The 23,437-nt window shown below is 41.9% G+C and overlaps 1 protein-coding gene across 2 annotated transcripts in view; it reads right to left on the reverse strand.

Moving 5' to 3' along the window:
• The window catches only part of zmat4a (zinc finger, matrin-type 4a), a 175,150-nt gene that overhangs the window by 47,620 nt on the left and 104,093 nt on the right, over positions 1–23,437 (reverse strand). Inside the window, exon 5 of one of the 2 annotated variants that reach the window (XM_052093693.1) lies at positions 13,926–14,150. The exons of the other annotated variant lie outside the window; for it this stretch is intronic. Within the exon in view, the coding sequence (XP_051949653.1) occupies positions 13,926–14,150 (225 nt within the window). The remainder of the gene's footprint in view (positions 1–13,925; positions 14,151–23,437) is intronic. 2 annotated transcript variants of the gene reach the window in all.

The following is a 23,437-nucleotide window of genomic DNA, read 5'->3' on the forward strand; positions in this document are numbered from 1 at the left end:
TGAGTAAATTTCGTCATTTCGCTTCTATTCCGCAACACCCGGAAAGTGAGTCACGTTCACTGATCGGGATGATTGGGACCACAGTCGGCATCGGTGTATATTGTGCAGTCTGACATAATGTTGAACAGTGAGCCATGGCGATATCAATGCGTTCATATCTGACAAGCAACAATCTTAAAGGGCTATTATAAATCGTACAGTGTGCACCCGCCTTGTAAACTGTGAGAGACATGATGTGGGTAACATGCAGTATGTAAAGATTTTTATGTAATATTCACCTTTTGGCTGACTGAGTGTGCCGCTCTGCAGGTGTGTTTGCTCAACATGGTGAAACAAACCCTGGCTATGTCTACGACATCATGGTGAGCTACAACTGCTTGCAGACAGAGTGTCCATTTATTTCTGTTTAGTTATTTGTATTTATTTATTTTATTCATTGGATCACAAAGCAAATGCCACAGGCTAGTCTGGACTCTGAAAGAAATCCTGAGTCTGTGAAAAGTCCAAGTCCATTAAAATCGGACCCGTGACTCTGACTTGAGTCCAAACTCGAGTACCCCAGTAATTGCATAGTCCTTGGAGTTAAAAAGCTGAAGACCAGCCAAATAATATCTCCAAACTTGTCTTTCCAATTAACCAGCAGGAGAGTGTTTTTTGGAATTTGTCACATGCGCTGCCTGATTGGCTTGGTGACGACTCTAAAAAGAAACTCCAAGAAAAGAGCCATAATCACTTCTGAAATCACATCGCTTTGCATTATATCAGCATTCTCCATCAGAATGAGGGCATCTAAACAGACATAATTGTTAAAGTGTGTGTAAATATCTGTTTTCTTAAAGCCAAGTGTCAGATAAATCAAGTCACCGAAAGGCAATTGATGTATTTCATACAGCTGCACAAATGTTTCAAAACCACTAAATTGAATCAATTTAGATCATTAAATCAACATCAGTCATCACACTGTTGATTATAATACAAAATAACTATGCATAAGCAATTTTCTCAAGTTACCACACTGCTTTGTTGAGAACTTGTCAAGAACCTCAGTTTGGCATTACATTTTGGACCTGCATTGAGAGGTTTTGTGGAACACTGCAGCTCCCCTTTGAATGAGTACATTAAGTACATAGAATAACTAAATAAAATCCTGCGCAGTTACGCAGTGATTTAAATATTGAGCAAACCAAACACTGTCAGCATGAATACTGTGACATGATAGCAGCACCAGGGCAAGACCAATTACTTTCATCAGGGATGAAAACAGGACACTATGCATAATTCCACCAGAACATGTTGAGATGAGTACTCAAATGACAAAGCCTTCCTCCACTTTCTAACAGAGTGCTGCATGAGAGGAAAATAATCCTGCTTCCTACCTCTCCTTCTAAATGACAGTAGATGGGCCCTCTAATGAGTTGGTTTTTAGTGAAGTGTGCAGTGTTAAGTGTTAAAAGAATGGGATGGTTAAATGTGATGGTGAAAATAGCAACTGCACACTCGTACATGAAAATAAATGACTGAGACTGAAGAGGGAAAAAAAGAGAATCAGAGAAAATGAGAATTCTCTTCAGTTCACTGTAAAAAACTAAATATGAGAGGCTTTAGAAATGGATGGGACATGATGGTTGACTAGTGAACCATGTAGTCGAAGTTTCTAGATTTTTTCATATTTTTATTAAGGTTTGATATTTGGTGCTTTGCTTAGATTATTAGTGTGGATTAGCAGGGAAAACCCTCTTGAAGAAGCATCTTTAAATTAATTATCTTTAAAGCACCGCTGCAACAGCCATACACATTAATGGTGCTGTCACACTACTAGACTTTGTGCTCCATTCAGTTCCACTCAAACACATCTAAATGTGGGAGGCCATATATGCAAGTTTAATTTGAATTTGGAACCTGAATTTGGATGATGAGAAGGCGTTTGACCAATAGAATATGGAATAGTCACACACCGACCTCTTGGCTCAGTTAAAAAAATTAGTAGATTACTGTATAAATTTGAACATTTTGAATATAATATTATTTGACATTTTTATTTGACATTATAGCCTGTTTGTTACAGTGTCCAAAACAATTTTGCATGCTCAAAGTCTAGTCTGACCACCCCTTCAGACACACATCTTTGGGCACTGATCACACTTCTCATACTATTTTTTGAATGTTTAATTTGTATTGCATTATTAGGTGGCGAAATGAAAGTAAATGTCACTTTAGGAATAAGTACAAGGAGTACCACACCTTGTGCAAGAGCTGTTGAGTCTTGGTCTCACTGAAATCAGAAGACACTGCAAGGAACCCCCTTAAGGGTCACTCTTCTTAAAAGCTATAAAATATAGAACTAACATGCAGCACTCCCTTTGTGTCAATAGAGAGATGTTGCAATTCAAACCCGCAGGAATAGAAAACGTGCAATGCACACACACTCATACACATTCGCAAGAACCATACAGACACAGTGCTCAATATAAAAGCTATGAATATTTCATTGTTGCATTCTTCAAAGTGTGACTGCTGCCTCCCTCTCTGATGCTCTGAACATCAGACAACACATAGCAGGACTTAGCAGACTCAGATACAGTATATGCAAGGAGAAAAGGAAGACCACAAAACATCTGAGGAAAGTGAAAGAAAAATGGGATGGGAATCAGCAGGGACCGGGTGATGAGATATTATAACGAAATCCGGGTTGTGGTACAAATATATTGCGATTCTTTGTTTAGTGAATTACAAAAACATTTTACTCACTTGTTTCTCATTCATTTTCATTGGATTGCAGTGCTTTGCACAACAAACTCGCTTGCTCTGAGTTTGCATTTTGGTCTTTTTGTTGACCTAATTTTACAGTATATTTTGTCTTACAAAAAATATAAATGTGAAAAAATTTACCACTAATGAGCATTAATAACCTAGCCTGTGAAAAGCAGTATGTCAAAGGTGTAGGATGTCTGAAACGTCAATGTTCATAATACAGTAGGCTAATAATACTCAGATGACATACTGCATCTGGTGAAATGAGATTGAGAAGTGTGCAACCAGTGGGCAACTTTGCTAAGGCCACAGAACTGAGGAGCAATCAAATTCGGAAAAATTTAATGAAATGCCAATATGGAAGTAGTATGTCCAGGAAAGTATTTATACTACACAGTGGCATAAGTAAATTCTTCATCAAATTCAGTACATACAATGCAATAACAGGAATTCTGACTCAGGCGAACAAAGGCGCATATACTAGTATACTTAACATTGTAGAACTTATACTATATGTGGCATTGTTTTAAAATTAGATAATTTAGGAAAATATATGAATAAAGAACATCATGTCCAAACCACACTCATGATTAGTTTAAACCAATCATCCATGCTCTTTGACTAGCTGAGATCTCCTAGGTCAAGAATCTCAAGGATGTGCACGAACAGGAGAAATATCACCAAATGAACACCTTAGCAGAACAAACATGTCAGTGCATTTCGTCATAATTTTTAGGTGTACTAAAAGAAGCCTGTTCACCCAGTAGAAATTATAATTGAGAGACAGAGATAGAAGCATATCTCTTCACATGAAGCACTAGCTGAAGTGTTGTAGGTGCTAACATTTGGTTTGAAAGATGAGCCTGCCACCAGAAGCACCCCAGCCCAATGAATTAGGCAGCAAATTCTCCTGCAACATTTCCCTCTTTGCCAAAGAACACACTCTGTCTCTCTCACACTCATCCTACTCTGGCCGTTAGGGTGAATTGCCACATCATTACTAATTGATAATAACGTTGGAGAGGAGCCATCAGAGGCGTGCAACTGAACGCTGCTGTGTCTGCGCTGACATTTCCTCGCTGGAGTAATGACTTGGTGACATTAGTGGGAAACCTTGCAAGGCAGACAGTGCATACGGGCAGCCAAGGGAAAAATTGCAGAGATGTTCGGCCCATCTTTTTTCCCTCCTTAACCCAGTGAGGAGGAAATGTGTATAAAAGATCAGCTGTGGCTGTTTTTCTGCAGGTCCATTTGGTCGAGGCATTCATAGTGCAAAAGTGTCAAGGCCCCGATATACTTCATACAAAACTGGATAATGAACTGGTATGATGTCAATTAGAACATGGCCAAAAAGAAGGTATTTTGCGTTTGTTTCGGTGGACTGTAACAGCTCATCTGGGTGAACATTTAGCAAAACTTCTAACCGGCTGCTAAACATCTTCTTACTGCCATTGGTCCACATCATCAGTAGGTGTCCTGGACCTCCACATACCTTGAGGCCGACAGCAAATTTTCTTTACGTTGTTCAGTCAGTCAAGATTAGTCAATATGAACACACTAGTGTGTAGTTATTAGCAAGCTGAGGCAAATTTACCTACATATGTACGATCGTTCACGTAGAGACATTTTCCAAGAAGAAAAATGTGAGGGACCACAGAAAATTACATTTTTGCTTACCTGTTTGCTCCAACAGCAAAATTGAAAATCAATGATTATGGTTTCACAGGTTTGCAAAAGAAGATAAAAATATACAGCGCTGGATAACAACAATAAAAAGAGAGAAATAGGCCACATTTTCAGTCACTGCTTCAGCAGCTGTGTTAGAAGGCTCATCGCAGCTATGGTAACTGATTTTTTTTTTTAAGTATTTCAGGGTAATATAATACAAAGTACAATGTTATAAATTTACACTAAATATTTTACAAAATTCAATAAACATAAAAAAGTTGTACTACATTTACTTTGTTAAAGGTGGAAACACGTCATAACATGCCTGTGAAAAATGTTCATCGGCACGTATCATGGCCGTGTATAAGTGTGTTAGTGCGTTAGTATCATGAATTTAGAAAGTAAAGACAAATTTTGCATTTTCTACTGCACATATTACTCTAAACATAGTCTTTCTAGCAGGTCAGTCCACTGTCGGCCATCTTTGGAATGCTTTCAAGAGGCTATTTCTAGTCATGCCGGTGCAGCTCCTATCTACTTGAATGGAGAAAGACCAAAATCTCAAAAACGGTTGGTCAAAATTACAATCAAAGGACGTATTTCAAATAAGCAAAACATTCTGACAATACTGGAATCATAAAATGTGATTCTTTACCTCATATTATGCAAAAATATTTTCCCAAAATATTTTATAAGTTTCCCAACTTATATACTGTAGGTAATGTGCATGCACATTCTAGTGTTGATTGACAGGTGATGTCTGTATCTAAAAGGTGATTGGCTCTTTTAACTGTAAGGCGGGACTTCCTTTCTACATCTGTTGACCAATGGGCGCTCAGAGCTCCTTGGTTGAGCATTCCAATTTTTCCCATTAATTTTAATAGAAGTGGCCCATCTCTGCTAAATATTCTATGATTTAAATCATTATAGAGTTGTTAAAAAAGCATCTGTTACTGATCTAGTGTGAATTCTAATCATTGAATAAGGCATAAAGTAATTGATAACACATTATAATATCACATTAGTTAAGGATTTACATGTAGTCTTGTAACGATTACCCTGTCTTGTCTCACTGTTGCCCTCTTGTTTTCCATATTGTCACTTTTGCACTTCTTAGTTTTCACTTTAGTCCCTTATTTAACTCCATAGTCCACCCTGTCTCGTTTCACTGTTGCCCTCTTGTTTACCATTGTTGTCACTTTTGCACTTCTTAGTTTTCACTTTAGTCCCTTATGTAATTCCATAGTCCTTGTTAGCGTTCGTGTTCACTGTTCATTGTTTACACCTGCCCTTGTTAATTTGCCTTTGGTTTCTGTTAATCACCTTGTTATCTTGTTTGAGTTCTGTTCTTTCATTGGCCACCTATCCCATGTTTGTGTATTTATACCCCGTGTCTTTGTTCTGTCTTTGTCGATCGTCGTTTGATGTTAAACCTGGTGTGTCTTTCCCTTTCGAGTTCCCAGTTCATGTCTACCTTGATCTGCTTACCCAGTTTATGTTTCTTTTCCCCATCGTGGGTTGTTACTTTGTGTTTTGCCCTGTTTAGTCATTCAAATAAAGTTCAACTGCGTTTGGATCCGCATCTCCTCGTCTGCCTCGTTAATCAAGCGTAACAGAACGATCGACCACCCATGGATCCAGCAGTTATACGGGCCAACTGCCGGTTGCTCAACCTTAGACAAGAAGGCCGCCCTGTTGAAGACCACATCAGCGACTTCCTCGCGCTGGCGAAGTTCACGGACTTCCCGGACTCAGCCCTGGTGGTTTTCTTCAGGGACACGTTACACGGTTCGCTCAGGGAGCGTCTACCGCCGGCAACGCTTGGGTGGACTCTCCACGACTTCCTGGAGGCGACCTTACTGGTCTGCGGCTCACCCTACACCGTGGTCTTCGCCGAGGAGGATTCCACCTCTCTCCCCACTGTGGTGACTCCCCAGTCGTCCTTGGCGCTTCCTGTCGCGCCAGCCCCACCTGTCAGCGAGCCCGTCCCCACGCCAGTCGCCTTCCACGAGCCAGCGCGGCCCACTGCGTCTGCTCGGAGGAGGGAGAGAAGACGGGCTTCCACCTCCCGGCCCGCGCCTGCCACGGTGAGCGAGCTAGAGCCCACGCATGTCACGGTGAGCGAGCTAGAGCCCACGCATGTCACGGTGAGCGAGCTAGAGCCCACGCATGTCACCGTGAGCGAGCCCGAATCCTCGTCAACCACGGTAACCCAGCCAGAGCCTGTAGCCTCAGACGTCAGTGAGCCAGTGCCGCTAGCCTCAACCGTCAATGAGCCAGTGCCGCAAGCCTCAAACGTCAATGAGCCAGCGCCTGTGGCCTCGACCGTCCCTGAGCCAGCGCCTGTGGCCTCGACCGTCCCTGAGCCAGCGCCAGTAGCCACGACCGTCCAAGAGCCAGTGCCAGTAGCCACAACCGTCCAAGAGCCAGTGCCAGTAGCCGTGACCGTCCAAGAGCCAGTGCCAGTAGCCGTGACCGTCCAAGAGCCAGTGCCAGTAGCCGTGACCGTCCAAGAGCCAGTGCCAGTAGCCGTGACCGTCCAAGAGCCAGTGCCAGTGCCAATGGCCGTGACCGTCCAAGAGCCAGCGCCTCTCGAGCCCCCTAGGGTTCCGCCTCCCAAGTCTCTCGAGTCTTCCAGGGCTCCTCCTCCCGAGCTTTCCAGAGCTCCGCCTTCCGAGTTTCCCGAGCTTTCCAGAGCTCCGCCTTCCGAGTTTCCTGAGCTTTCCAGAGCTCCGCCTTCGAGTTTCCCGAGCTTTCCAGAGCTCCGCCTTCCGAAGCTTTCCAGAGCTCCGCCTTCGAGTTTCCGAGCTTTCCAGAGCTCCGCCTTCCGAAGTTTCCCGAGCTTTCTAGAGCTCCGCCTTCCGAGCTTTCCAGGGCTCCGAGCTTCCGAGTCTCCCGAGCTTTCCAGAGCTCCGCCTCTCAAGCCTCTCGAGCCTTCCAGGGCTCCGCCTCTCAAGCCTCCCGAGCTTTCCAGAGCTCCGCCTCCCGAGCTTTCCAGAGCTCCACCTCTCAAGCCTCTCGAGCCTTCCAGGGCTCCGTCTCTCAAGCCTCCCGAGCTTTCCAGAGCTCCGCCCTCCGAGCTTCCCAGAGCTCCGCCCCTCAAGCCTCTCGAGCCTTCCAGGGCTCCGCCCCTCAAGCCTCTCGAGCCTTCCAGGGCTCCGCCCCTCAAGCCTCTCGAGCCTTCCAGGGCTCCGCCCCTCAAGCCTCTCGAGCCTTCCAGGGCTCCGCCCTTCAAGCCCCTCGAGCTTCCCAGGGCTCCACCCTTCAAGCCTCTCGAGCCATCCACGGCTCTGCCTTCCGAGCCTCCTCCAGAGCCTCCTACGGCTCTGCCTTCCGAGCCTCCTCCAGAGCCTCCTGCGGCTCCGTCTCCTGAGCCTTCCTTGCCTCCGTCTCCTGAGCCTTCCTTGCCTCCGTCTCCTGTGCCTTCCTCAGCTCCGTCCCCGGAGCCTTCCAGGCCTCCGCCTCAAGAACTGCCTACGGCGCCACCGCCCTCAGCTCCGCCTCCTGAGCCTCAGAGCCTCCCTCTGCTCCGCCTCCTGAGCTTTCCAGGGCTTCGCCCCCGAGCCTCCTACGGCTCCGCCTCCAGAGCCTTCTAGGGCTCCGCCTCTAGAGCATCCTACGGCGCCACCTCCCTCGGCTCCACCTCCAGAGCCCTCCAGGCCTCCGCCTCTAGAACCTCCTTCGGCTCCGCCTCCTGAGCCTCCCTCAGCTCCGCCTTCTGAGCCTTCTACGCCATCGCCTCCCCCGGCTCCACCTCCCGAGCCTCCCTCGGCTCCGTCTCCCGAGCCTTCCACGGCGCCGCCTCCCAAGCCTTCTACTGCTCCGCCCCCAGGGTCTCCTGCGGCCCTGCCTATGCCTCCTGTGGCGCCGCCACCCAAGTCTTCGACTGCCCCGCCTCAGAGGTCCTCCTTGGCTCCGCCTCACGCGGCTCCGCCAGCTCCCCCAGTGGCCACACCTCCCAGGTTCCCTGAACCAGCCCTTGCCCTGTGGTCATCTCCCAGGTCCCCTGAACCGGCCATTGGCCCACGACCTCCTCCCAGGCCTCCTGACCCGGTCCCTGTCTTGTGGCCTCCTCCCAGGGCTTCTGACCCTGTTCCCGTCCTGTGGCCTCCACCCAGGCCTCCTGCCCCTGTTCCCGTCCTGAGTCCTCTCTCCTGGCCTCCTGACCCAGTCCCTACCCAGTGGATGTCCACCAGGCCACCTGACCCTGGTCCCTTGACACACCCCCATAGACTGCTTGCCTGCCCTCTCGGCCTCCATGGTCTACCTGTCTACCCTCTCCACCTCCCTGGACTGCCTAATGGCCCCCGTGGACTGTCGCAGTGCCCCTTGTACCCCCGTGAACTGTCTCTGTGTGTTTGCCCCTGGTGCCCTCATTTTGTTTTTTCTTTGTGGGTCTTTTTGTCTTTTGTGTTTTTTTTGTTGTTTTGGATCGTCTGGTATCCGATCCTTAAGGGGGGCTATGTAACGATTACCCTGTCTTGTCTCACTGTTGCCCTCTTGTTTTCCATCTTGTCACTTTTGCACTTCTTAGTTTTCACTTTAGTCCCTTATTTAACTCCATAGTCCACCCTGTCTCGTTTCACTGTTGCCCTCTTGTTTACCATTGTTGTCACTTTTGCACTTCTTAGTTTTCACTTTAGTCCCTTATGTAATTCCATAGTCCTTGTTAGCGTTCGTGTTCATTGTTTACACCTGCCCTTGTTAATTTGCCTTTGGTTTCTGTTAATCACCTTGTTATCTTGTTTGAGTTCTGTTCTTTCATTGGCCACCTATCCCATGTTTGTGTATTTATACCCCGTGTCTTTGTTCTGTCTTTGTCGATCGTCGTTTGATGTTAAACCTGGTGTGACTTTCCCTTTCGAGTTCCCAGTTCATGTCTACCTTGATCCGCTTACCCAGTTTATGTTTCTTTTCCCCATCGTGGGTTGTTACTTTGTGTTTTGCCCTGTTTAGTCATTCAAATAAAGTTCAACTGCGTTTGGATCCGCATCTCCTCGTCTGCCTCGTTAATCAAGCGTAACAAGTCTATTGCGTCTTCATTTAGGGTTGACAACTTTTCACCATGCAAATACGGGATTCTAGAGTATTTTGAACATTTCAATATTGGATGTTCGCCAACCTACCGCTTCACTACGTGACACAATGCTTTTAATAAAGTATGTGTGGCAGCCTTAATAAAAATATGCAAAGGAAAAAAAAAGATAATTTCAACAAAATTGTGTATGATGATATTTGTTTTTGAGAGATTCTATCTTGAATCAATTAATCTGACAACATTTTGTAAAGTTTTAAGTTGATGCTTAAAACAAGAAAAAAAAAACAATGTCAATAGGATAAGAAATATAAACTTCATTCACAATATATTCTCTGAAAACAAGTCTTATTATCTTACAAGATTTCCCTTCAAGTAAATGTATATAGTTTTTAGGATGTTTCATGTATTTAATTATTGTTTAATTTAAATTTATGTATAATTATTTGCGTAGCTGAAATTATGTATTGTTATAAGTAATAAGTTATTGTTAACAATAAGGTTCCATTCGTTAGCATACATTAATGCATTAGGTATCATGAACTAACTATGAACTAAATATTTTTACAGCATTTATTAATCTTTGTTATTGCTAGTTCATAGTTCTTTAACTAATGTTAACATATATAACTTTTGATTTTAAACATGTATTACTATATGTTGAAATTAACATTAACTAAGATTAATATATTCTGTAAAGGTATTGTTCTTTGTTAATTCATGATGAATAATGTTGTTAACTTATGTTAACAAAATAGAATGTTTTTGTAAAGTGTTACATTGTTATCAATATCAGTTATTTTTGGTTACATGTAATGGTGTGGTACACTGATGCTGTAAAGTAGCACTATTTCTGTTTCTTTAATATGTACTGTATATGAAAAATATTATTAATATCTAAATATAAGTATATTAATATAAAACATTTATGAAATGGAAACATCTGAGGCATAACATACTTTAATCTTGTTCTGACAGAGTTAGAGTAATAGTCATTATGAGCCTGGCCAAGTCTCCAGTGTGTCTTCTATTAACAAGTATAGTCTGATTTCACCATCCATCACTGTAAGCTGTGGGAAACCTTGAGTCAAAACACACTAAAACACAACCTCAACTCAGTCTCAAAGTGGCAATCTCTCCAGAGCTTTAAACTCTACTGGATTTAGCCCCTTTAACTCTGACTGGAAATATCCCATGTTATATAATAACATGCATGGTTTCAGCTGTAGAGGCCCTCCTTGCAATGACCACCAGCCTGGACTAATTCCCACTCGGCTGAGAGGAAATGTATTCGTATTGACGCAATGTGTGCGATGAGACAATGGGAGAGCACACTCTCCATCCCTGTAGAAATTAATAGCCTGTATCGAAGTCTCAAGCTACACAAACCTATTGCTGCTTTTATTTTTATTCTGGAGAGGAGTCAGGGGAAGTAAGAGACACATTGAAGAGTTATAGGTTATATTGTATTATGTGAGGTTTCATAAATTTTTTGAGGAATTGGGCCCCATGGTACCAACTATCACTCTAAGTGGGGAATAGCCTTCAATAAAAGCTACATTAAACTACCAGAGGTAAAGAGGTCACTCTTTGTGACCTCACAGTGTGGCAGTGAGCACTCACTCTACAAGGTGTTATGGTGTACAAAGAGGCTATATAAAAAGTCTCATTAACAGAAATACAGTTACTTCAGGACTTTACAGTATCAAATGAACGGGAGTGGACATATGATATTTCTGTGCACTGCATAAGAGACCAGTCCTAACAAATTCACAAAGAAATATTATAACAAATTTGTAGTTTTTTAAATTTAAAGCAAAGTTATAACAATATGAATAACAAATATATAACATTTTGTTGTATTTCTTGGTCAATAATCTAATGTAACCAAATCTGTGACAATGAACATGTTAACTTTCTTCAGAAAATCAGATTTCCTTGTTTCCATTGAAGCACACAAGATGCTCTTTGGAATATTCTGAAATCATGCTGGACAACATGGATCATCAGGTTTTGTACAAAGTTACAGTGAAGAAATTTTTCCAATTCAACTTTTCACTCAAATAGTGGTAGCACATTATTTTGCAGTACTGTTGTACATTTACGTGCTATATAATTACAAGTACAGTAATTAAACATAAACCTAACCTTAACCCATATTAAGTTACCTAATATTACTCAGTACATTCTTGGGTAAGTATACTGAAAGTACATGTACTGTAAAATACAAAATAAAAAATAAAAAAGTACATGTACTGTAAAATATTGCAACCCAAATAGTTATGCTGATAAAATAATTTGAATTGAATATATAATATAATATAATATAATATAACATAATATCAGAGATATAAATAATATTTTTTGTTGAAATGTTTTGTTGTTGGATGTCTGAATGTTGCTTCTAAATATAAAATGGTAACACTTTACAATAAAGTTCCATTTATTAGCATTAGTTAACAACAGTTTTTAACTTGAACGAACAATAAACAATACTTTTACAGCATTAATCAATCTTGCTTAAAGGTTATGTAAGCTATTTTTTCATGGAAAGGTACACACTCCATGAGAGATTTTACTGAAATAAGTGTTGTAAGATATCTTACCAGTCTCTGTGTCAGCTCTAAATGATGATTTAAACCTGTCAGTCATTTAGCACGTTCTCATAGTGTTGTAGCTGCAGCGAATTATTGAGACATATGTTGTTCATAAACGTTGTCATTTGAGGGTGCTATTTTGCTGCTGTTTTTAACAACCATTTCTGTCGTCTCAATAAAGCTAATGCATTAACTAATGTTAACTAATGGAACCTTAAAGTGTTAACGATAAAATAAAACAATAAAAAAAGCCCTATAACAACAAATATACAAAAAGCATGAAAAAGAGTATTTACATACATTTATTCAATTTCTCAATAGACCTCAGACACCATCATTTCAAGTCTAATTACTGTATATGGTAAATTTAGCAATAACACATTACCAATATGTGGTTATGCAGCTGCACTAGCTAATATCACCATCATTCCTATTTTCACCAAGGACTTGGAGGACAGTAAAGCAACTGTGGAGGTGAGGGCGTGGTCAAGCGGCCATCTGGGAGAGAGAATTGTGACAGTGTTCATAGTGACAGTTTGGGGAGATAAAAGACGCCCAGTCCAGAGAGAGAGGATGAAGCCGAGTCTGTGTGAAAGTGACTGCTGAAAATCAAATCTTCAAAATGATTTCTGAAAAGCATATCTTTCTGTGTTTATTATATTATGCTGAAAAGCACACTTTGTTTACACTGAAAAGAGAGCGCCGGCCCCCGGGTACACAGCTAAATGGTTGTCCGCCAACTGTACTGCTTCATCCAGTGACATCGGGAAGTGGAACTGGACCCAGTCAGCTGATATTTTTGGTAGTCGGGAGATGAGTTGCTCCAGCACCACAAGATCGATGGCATACCCGACATAGCTGGGCTTCTCAGCCAGCACCCACAGCAGGCAGGCGTCACGGAGCTGTTGAGTGAAGGCAAATGGGCGGCCGAATTCGCTTAGCATCAGGGATCGAACCGCTGGCAGTGCTCCCCTGGACTACAGCCGACCCGCTGCAGGTTGGCATTCTTCAGCTCGGGGTACCTCAAGAGGTTGTCGACCAGGAGCTGTTGGGCTGTGAATTGGGCCTCCCCGGTCAGCAGCTGTAAGAGGTGGACTGCACATTGCGCCCACAGCCATTCCAGAGCTTAGGCAGTGCACTCGAAGAGCTCCAGAAAGCAACACATGGGGGTTCACTGCTGCCGGGGTCACGGAGTGCACCCCCTCCTGAGGCACCAAGCTCTGCAATACCCGTCGGTCCTCCTCTTGGCCTTGAGCGACTCGAAGTGCTGTTGCTGCTCCGCCCGCAGATCCAAGAAGGCCTGGTGTGGAGCCTGGTGAATGCTGGCGAGGGATCAGAACACTTCCTCCAGTGGCGAAGATGACTCCATAGCAGCATACTCTTTCTCCTTGTACAGGTTTGTATTTGGATCAAAGGAGGAATCGGGGCCGAGTGAATAATCCAAAGTAAGTCACTTTTTATCGCAACACTTTTCAGGCACACAAACTTGCTTTTCAGCATAATAAAATAAACACACAAAGATAAGCTTTTCAGCAGTCACTTTAAAGATTTGCTTTTCAGCAGTCACTTTAAAGATTTGCTTTTCAGCAGTAACTTTCCCACAGACTCTGCTTTGTCCTCTCACTCTGGACTGGGCCGTCTTTTATCTCCCCCGACTGTCACTGTGGACATAGAAAAGGTAATTAGTCACAATTCATCTCAGGTGCATGTCTTTACTGCTTTCTCTCTCCCCAGATGGGCGCTTGACCACGCCCTCACCTCCACAGCAACACAAACCTTTATCCTTCAATATAGCCTCTGCATTTAATGAGCTAACAGCACAAGCTACCATGCAGCCAAAAACTGCTATGGAGACAGGGTTAAAGACTCTGTACCTTTCATCTCTCCCATGTCTAAAGTTTTTCCCAGTTGTTCAAGCAGGTCTGCTCGTGCTGCATTCTTCTTGTGCTTTTTACCATCGTAGTGTTGCTGTGCCATTCCAGGGTTGTTAAACCAAGCATTACACAGCTGACAGTAGCGATCAGAATCCCGGTGCTGATGTGTGGAGCTCACAGGTGAGCTTTCTGATGAAGGTGTCTTCACTGGACTAGGTGGCACCTCTGAAAAAACAAAACAGCAAAACATGGACTAGATCTTAGATACTACTTCATATCTGAGTACAACAGTAAAAAATGCTGTCAAGGTATGATGCAAATTTACGAAGGTCTGTCAATTATGAAGTTATTATACCTGTACAGTATATTACATCATTCAGTAGCAAGATTATTCAGCTTGACAAACTCCAAAATATTGGGCTATAGAGATCCGATTTTGGGAGACATCATGATTTTTTCGACTCCCTATTTCTATCACACTCTCTCTACATGTTGGTTGCAATAGCTAGATAACTTTGTGGACCTCTTCTTTCTCCATATGAGCAAGCCCCATGAAACAAACTGCATGTATTTATTACAAAATGTTTAAGTATGGGATAAATTTACTGAATAGTTGCACCTCTTTTTCACATGGTATTTCAGCACAAAAACCAGCACCTTAAGCATTTTTCGGATGGGATTATTTTTCCAGACATATGTCCATAAAGTAATTATTACTGCGTAAATCTGTAATGTTTACAGTTGATTTGCACTGGATAAGTGAAGTCTGTAAAAATCACAGAGATAGGTGCCTATTGCTGTTACACACTGTTGTCACGCGTCACTGACTTATTAGAAAATGTACATTGTACTGATATATTATGCAGGAAATATTAAACATGATCATCTGTGATTTATAAAAAGAAACTGACAGGACTATCTTGCTAAATACAAAAGAACTGGTGACATTAACAAGCCTGTAATCTTATATTAAACTCTTGAATTATATTGACAAGCCCTCTACATTATCAAATTTTAATTGTCACTCCGGAATACTGTATATGCTCCAAAATGTGGGGCTCACCTACACTAACTCTGCTCAAATCATAAAAAAGAAAAGAAAATTATGTGCATATGTACCTTTCTAATTTTCCCATTCAAAAGAAAATGTGCTAGTTTTTCTTTTCTAAATGGGTAAATAAACTCTCGACAGCATAAAATGCTTGAGAAAAACATCCATCAGTTCAAACGCAACAGCCAGCATTATCTGAAGTTGTGAAGGGCATATAACTAATCCTGTATGAATTGGGCTTTATTCACTAACCACCAGTAATCCAGTTAAACTAGGCACTAAAATGCGCTGAAATAGCACTGAGCATTGTGTATTTAAATTAAGTTATTGTCACATTGGATTGGAAATTGAGGTGTGCAAATTGCCTTCAGTGCAAATGTTGTGGGCGCGGTTGCGGCATTACCTAATTTTTATGTTTCTTTAAGTGAATCAGGAGCTAAAACAACGCAGACAGTGCATGGAAAAAATGTCCTGTGTGTTTTATTCACGGTCACCATTGACCATCAGGAAACTACAGTCCAAATTACCTTCTGATCTTGACTGCAAAAACACAATTACTAGTATTTCATCTGTCCCTCTATTTGGCTCTGTCTTCTACTAAATACCTAAAAAACTGTTGTCATAGCCCTTAATGCATGTAAGATGATGCTTTGTATTGTTTCTGACAAACCTCACACTCAAATACTTGCTTCTGTAATCCAAACAAATGATATGTTATTTGGATGATGGTGTCATCACAAATAAAAAAAACACTAAAGAATCATAATGCAGTGCCTAACAATCTGTTGCTTTGGAAACCCTGCCATAGACAAAGTTTAGAATAGTTCAGTTCAGCATCTGCATCACCTCCTATTATTTGGCAGAGAGAACATTTGAGAATGGACAACTTTGTGTCTGAATGTGTCAGTGTTTAGGTGTCATTAACCTAGTTTCCATCCACTTGTCACGCATTTTTTTTATCGACAAAGTGAAAATGCATAAACATTTTTTTGCTAATTTTTCCGTCTTCTGCCAGTTTCCATTCAAATGGCTTTTATCAATAGAAATGGTGTGCATAATGACGTCATGCTTAAAATAACAATTTGCTGCATAAGTTTTGGTTTATCGCATAAGAAATCTGCCCTTAAGCAGTTTCCATGTGTGGTATTGCTAATTGTGTTTTGGTAAAATGGGGAGAGTATTGAAACAATTCATTTAAATTAGCCAGCTTCCTGTCAATTTAATTTCACAAATAAATGCAATCAGAAGACGAAGAATTGCAATCAAAGGGAGCAGTTGCCTTCTGATTGGACTGTAATACTTTTCCTGATATTGTGCCTATTGAGCACCAAGTAGTGGGGAAAGTTTAGGTCTCGGCATAAGGACCATCCATCGATGTGTACATGCTGTGTGCGCAGCTATTAAAGAAAACAATTATGCTGTGTAATATCAGTGTTTACAAATATGATACATTCCTGATATTCAACAGGCTATTTTGAACAGTCCCGCATATTTGTCCAGCAACTTTTAACAACCAACTTGATTGTCATGTAAAATTAATTTTACCATCATAATGCATGAAATGTTCAAAAGATCAATTTCTGAAAGTGAAGTCTGCATTGGAAAAATAGTTAAAAATTTTTTTTTCATCTACAGAACAGGGTAAGGCTAATTTAAGTATGTGTAAAGAAAAGGCAATTATATAGGTCTAACAATATTATTTTTATTGTTTGATAATTAATTTTGTTCATTTAATGCTTTATTTATTTTGTAATATTTTTATTTAATACTGGGAATTTTGCCTGCATTTTTTCAAAAGTAAGCAAAACGATCATTTTATAGTATTGGCTATAAGCTACATTATGTTAGTGTTTCAAAAAAGCACACTGAATCTTTTCTCCTGGTATTGTGCATTTATTTTTCATTTAAAACATGTTAAATTCTATGTGTTTTGTATTGTGGGCTAATTCCATGACTACCGTCTATTATTTTTAATGGTGTGGAAAAGAAACTTTAATAAATAAACAGATTAAATTAATCACAAAGAGTAGCCATTAATTTGTTCTCTGTGCACTTGTCGATGACAGGTGCATGAGAGATATTTGTGTTGGCACTCATAGAAGTGTGACACAGATTTGTTAGTAGTATTGGATCTGTGCAGGTATGCCATAGAGACCAATTCATAACAGTGCGAGTAATGCTACACATACAATAAATTGTCTTTCAAGGAGTTATACCTTGTCATCATGATTAACACAGGCTAACGATTGGGATAAATTATGTCATGTGACACTGTTTCCAAACCAGTTTTTAATGATATTTAAAATATCGAAAAAGAGTTCAACTGAAAAATATGTGGAAAAATGTTAGTGATGTTTTGCGTTTTCCATCAGCTAAATCAGTAACCTTTTTGATTCGCTACACTTTTTGTCACAAAAAACCCTTGGATTGAAATGTAGTTATTGATGGTTGGAAATAAACTGAACCCACCCAATATCTAGGACACAGTTGTGTTCACATATACACTGGCTATTCAACTGGAACATGGCTTTACATAATGCTGAAAATAAACTGGGAAGCCAATTACCAATTAAAACACAAATGATTGGGGCATTTGACCTTTATGACGCACATTTTCATTAGCATAATTAAAATGCAGCATGTAACCCATTTGCAGTACGTCATATACTGACCAATTATGGCTACTAATTACAGTAGGCTATATCATCAAATCAACATCAAATGCAAAAGTAACTGTATATAATGCACAAGATCAGGCCTAGGCATGGCATACTGTAGAATAAAAACTGTGGAATTCACACCACCACATTTAAAAAATATGGGGCATTTTTGTCCCTTTCAGGGAAATTTTTGCATCAAGCCATGGCTAATTTCTTACCCTGCTATACACAGAACTTAAAGTGCTTAACACATTTTAAATTAAAGTACAATGAGTGAAGAAATGCAAAGGCTAAAGAGACTCAATATATACTTCCTCCAGAAAGCTCTGATTTATCAGCACATTTGTAAACACTGGGACAACCACAAACAAGCGAGTGTTGAAAAAAGCCCTTGTTGTGCCAAGAAAATTATACCCTGCCAAAATGTGTGTATTATTCCTGCATTAGGTTTTCCACTCTTTTAAATCTGTTTTTCATAACAGTTTAATACACGTTTAGTTTGGACAAAATGTAATTTGGACAATTAACAACCACTCCTGCAAAAAAATTAATTTGATACAGTAAATTTAAATGCTATTTGATATTTAAACGTAAGGAAGATAAATGAGATGCAACAAAAGAGTGTGACAGCAGAGACAATAAGCACATAAGCAAGCTACTTCATTTCATTAAAGCTTAATCTAGTTTATTTTTGACTGACTGCCTTTTTTTCCACTTCTTTGTAAATACTGTTTATTGTGGGACTAATCAGTTCCCCTTCTGTCACTCACTCGACTTGGTGTCGAATGAAGTGACACGAGGGTTCTTCCTGGGATGCCAAACGTAACTCTGAACCTGAGGAAAGGCCAATGTCAAGTTGGCAGACAGAATTTGCATCCCCCACCCCGGACATACAGGTATAAAGGGAAGCGGGGCAGCGAGTGCCAGTCAGAATTTTTCTTCGGAGCCGAACGGTTGTGCAACAGCAAGCTTAGTTCACCACTGTTTCACTCAACTCTACTGGCGATAAGCACTGCTGTTGGATCTACAGCGCGTTTCCAGCTGGTCTTCTCTCTCTCTTCACGCTGTGCAGTTTACGCCCCTGGGCGCTTCGACAGCGCTTTCATTGCCTGAAAGAGTGTTTCTCCTCCTAAAAAGAGTTTATTTCCTCTAAAAGAGTTTGAGTTCCCACTCATAAAAGAGCAATACACAGCAGGTGTTGAACATCCTTTTCAGGATGCGTCTTTTAAAGATGTCTTTCCACATCTGTGTAGTTCCTGGATGCGGTTGATTTATCTCCACTTCTGAATAATAATCTTTTCTCGGCATGGAGTTAAACTCAATCTCAATGACATCGCGTCTCGCCAACGAGCGTGCTCAGTCAGTGCTGGGGTGCCTTGCTCTCTTTGAGCCTGCACAGCAGTTCCTCTAAAACAATTCCAAAGGCTCCTGGGGCATATGGCATCCTCATTCGCAGCAGCGTGGGTTAATGCATATGAGACCTCTTCAGCACTGGCTACAGACTCGAGTTCCGAGATAGGCATGGCGCCACGGCACATCGTGCCACGTTGCAATCACCCCTTCTTGCCGTCAGACTTTCAACCCTTGTACAGACTTCTGCTTTCTGCGGACCGGAGTCCCCTTGCAGTAAGTGTCCAGACGTGTCATGGTGACCACAGACACCCCTTGACAGGGTCGGGGCATCATGTGCAAAGGGCACTCTGCCGCTGGCCTCTGGACAGGACCCCAGCAGCGTTGACACATAAACTGCCTAGAGTTGTTGGCTGTATCTCTTGCCCTACGGAGGTTTCTCCCACTAATCCGGAGCAAGCACATCTTGATCCATTCAGACAGCACCGCCACTGTAGCATACATAAATCACCAAGGCGGCGTGCGCTCTCGTCATATGTCACAACTCGCCCGCCATGTCCTCCTTTGGATTCAGGTCGCTGCGCGCCACTCACATCCCTGGAAAATTCCCCTGAGGAAGGACCTTCTTTCTCAGGGATGGGACACCCTCTGGCACCCGCAACCAGACCTCTGGAACCACGTCTGGCCCCTGGATGGGATGTGGAAAATCTAGTGGATCTACCACCTGCAGTCGTAGATCTGCACCAGGCAACTTTACGCCCTAAATTGCTGCTTATTCGCAAATTGGTGATCTTCTCGAGGCGAAGACACACAGAGGTGCGCAGTTCGGTCAGTGCTTTGATTCCTGCAGGAGAGGCTGGAGGGGAGGCTGTCCCCTTCCACCTTGAAGGTGTATGTAGCTGCTATTGCAGCCCACCACGAATCAGTAGATGGCAAGTCCCTAGGTAAGCACGACTTGATTATCAGGTTCCTGAAAGACGCCCGGAGACTGAACTCTCCCCGGCGTAGCCTGTTCCCCTCCTGGGATCTCTCTGTGGTCCTCTCGGGCCTTCAGAGACCTCCCTTTGAGCCGCTTGATTCAGTTGAGCTCAAGGCCCTATCCCTGAAGACGGCCCTCCTGATCGCGTTAGCCTCCATCAAGAGGGTTGGGGACCTGCATGCGTCAGCAACACCTGCCTGAAGTTCGGTCCGGCACATTCTCACGTTATCCTGAGGCCACGACCGGGCTATTTGCCCAAGGTTCCTACGACCCCCTTCAGGGACCAGGTTGTCCCCTTCAGGGACCAAGCTGCCCCGGGAGGAGGCAGACCCAGCCTTCTCGTTGCTGTGTCCGGTACATGCTTTTCGTAACTATTTAGACTGCATGCAGAGCTCTAGATGTTCTCTAGATGGGCGGCAGTGGCTCTTTGGGGGCTTTGGGGAGGGCTACGTGCAGCCGACGCAGTTGCCTCTAGTATGAAGTAGCCTGCTTGCACCTGTCTCTGCAGTTCACGTAACACGGTCAGTGCGTGGCGTTTTTATATGGGACCCCCTGTGTCACTTCAATCGACAAAACGTTGACTGGGTGACAGAAGGGGAATGTCATGGTTACTGTTGTAACCTCTGTTCCCCGAGGGAAGGAACGAGACGTTGTGTCCTTCCTGCCACAGCACTAGACCTACCACTGTAAACGGCTGTACCTTATTTTCGGCTCCTCAGTGCAAAATCCTGACTGGCACTCGCTGCCCCGCTTCCCTTTATACCTGTATGTCCGGGGCGGGGCATGCAAATTCTGTCTGCCAACTTGATATTGGCCTTTTTTCAGGTTCAGAGGTACGTTTGGCGTCCCAAAAAGGCCCCTTGTGTCACTTCATTCGACACAACGTCTCCCTCAGGGAACGGAGGTTACAACAGTAACCATGACGTTTGCTGCAGTATAAAAAGACAAAATGGTTGCGTGTCAGTGTAGACCAATGGTTGTCTTTAGACAATAAACAAAATGTTATAGTGTAACATCCAAATTTGGGCTGTCGGTTTTAACATGTTAATTAAGTGTGATTAATTATAGCAAAAATAATGCGTTCAAAAATATTTATGCAATTAATCGTGTCCCCAGACCATAACATGGAATATGCCATCGGAGCAATTCAAGCTTGAAGTACCACCTGTTTTCTCCAGGGCGCAGTATGCAAAACGTATACAGAGGCAACGCATAGCTTATACACAGAAAAACCACACTTATCAACAGTAGACAGCACAGGATGAGAACACGTTCTTATGTTCAAACACCAAAAGCAGGGATCCCAAGACATGTTTTTCTAAATTTCAAACTACGTTTAACTTGACACAGCGACTTAAAAAGGTATGCTTATAACAAAAAAGTTAATGTCAAATCTTCATTAACCAACATCTGCTTTATTTTACTTATATTTTTATGAGTGTAGAGTGCAACATTTTAACCTATGACGGATGAACTGGCTCAGTAACTGCAGCTTGGTGGTGTGAAGTCCCAGCAGAAATATCACACAGTGATTTGCTGCACATATAGGGGGCACATTTAACAGATTAACAGTAGAAAAATTGAGCCCCCGCAAAAATTATAAAGGTTACATTTATATATTCCAATCTCAGTCCTAAAAACACAATCACTCACCATCACTAGATTCCTAATGCAGGCGGCACTGTTTTGACCAGTTGAATTACTGTTGCCAGACTTCTGTCTTAATAGTCCCTCTGTATTGTCTAAATTAAGTTCTGTGCCACGGGTATGAGAAGCCTGTGACATAAATTCAATCATACCAGTAACCAATTTACTTAATGTTTTTATGTTCACCAGGGGTTGCCACAACCTCATTCATAACTGTTACTCCCTGCTCTCTTTTTGGGCATGACACTTGCTCTTTCACACCATTTAGGTGTCTCATTAGCACATTCTGGCTCCCCCATTGTGCCTCCTATTTTCATGCTCAGGGAAGAGTGACACCCATGTCTGATCCCCAAAAGGCAGATACACCTCCATCCTTCCATTTATTCACTGCCCTTTGCCTGCACATGGTTGCTGCAGTATAAAAGCACTTTAAAATCACTTAGAAGGCTCTCGAGTATCTCTGGTTAAGGAAAGGCTATATATAACGGGAATAGAATTAGGGACAGAGGAGGGGATAGCAGGCAGAGAACAGTGAAAACCCATATAAATAGAACATATATATATATATATATATATATATATATATATATATATATATATATATATATATATATATATATATATATCATAATGCAGTTATTGAAATAAAGTCTCATAGAATTAAGAGGAAAAACAAGTTAATGGCCACTTGACAGTGGTTGTTCTTTGTTACAAGGACAAAATTCACTATAACAAACAAAAGTCTAACACCAGGCAGGAGATTTAAAACATTCATGAGGCTCTCTGAAACTTTAGGTAACTCCAGGTGACAGTTTCCGCAATAAGGGGATTGGGTAAAGCAAGGATGAGTCTCATTTATCAGGAGATTTACTGCAGACATCTGGCAAATTTGGGAGACATAAAGATGGAGAGCGACTTTATAAAAGATAAGTTATCCAAGTATTAGAACAGCGCAAGTGTTATGAACAAACCTTTGAATTCCATTGATTTCTTTGCACCTATGTTGTTAATTCCAAATACACCCACAGGACATCTGTACACTTATTTCCACATTTAATTGTTGGGAAAATTCTGCATTATAATTTAGTAAATTGTGAGAAATAAAGCTGAAGGTATGGTAGCTGAAAGCATTGGGAAGGAGTAGAGGAACTTTTTTAAAAATGGTTGTTTAAACTAATTTATGTCTCAAGAAGGACTGCAATACCAGTGCCATAAACCAAAAGTTAATTTTCAGTAAATAAAATTTTTCTTTTCATAATAATAATAATAATAATAACTTTTTTTTCGAGAGCACCCTTTAGTAATTTAGCACAAAGTGCTTCACAAAACAAAAAATCCAAAAAGTAGTAAATGCAAGTCTATACAAATAATTTTTTAAACGAGACTTAAAAACAAACACGAATTCAGCAGATCTAATATCTGCAGGGCAGGCTGTTCCATAACCGTGGGGCCTTCGGTACAAAAGCTCTATTACCTCACGTTTTCTATTTGGATATTGGAACAGCCAACAGCTGTTCAGAACACACCTGACATGGCGCATTCAAAAATTTTAAACGATTGTTTTCTATGAATGTACACACAACGGCGTCTGTCAGAATTGTGTTATTTTCCATACAATTCTGTCACGGTTCATGAATTCGCTGTTTCCTTCATGTCTCGTGTAATTGTTGTTCTATGTGTGTAAGCGTGTGTGAATGGGCGTTGCCGCTTGTTTCATTGTTTAGCGCACCTGTCATCATTCCCCGCACCAGCTGCTGCCAATTCACTCCCCTATATGAACTCATCACACTCTCCTCTCTTTGTCAGATCGTTGTTTGGTGCCCTC

Source organism: Xyrauchen texanus, chromosome 3, assembly GCF_025860055.1.
Source record: "Xyrauchen texanus isolate HMW12.3.18 chromosome 3, RBS_HiC_50CHRs, whole genome shotgun sequence".
Taxonomy (NCBI): domain Eukaryota; kingdom Metazoa; phylum Chordata; class Actinopteri; order Cypriniformes; family Catostomidae; genus Xyrauchen; species Xyrauchen texanus.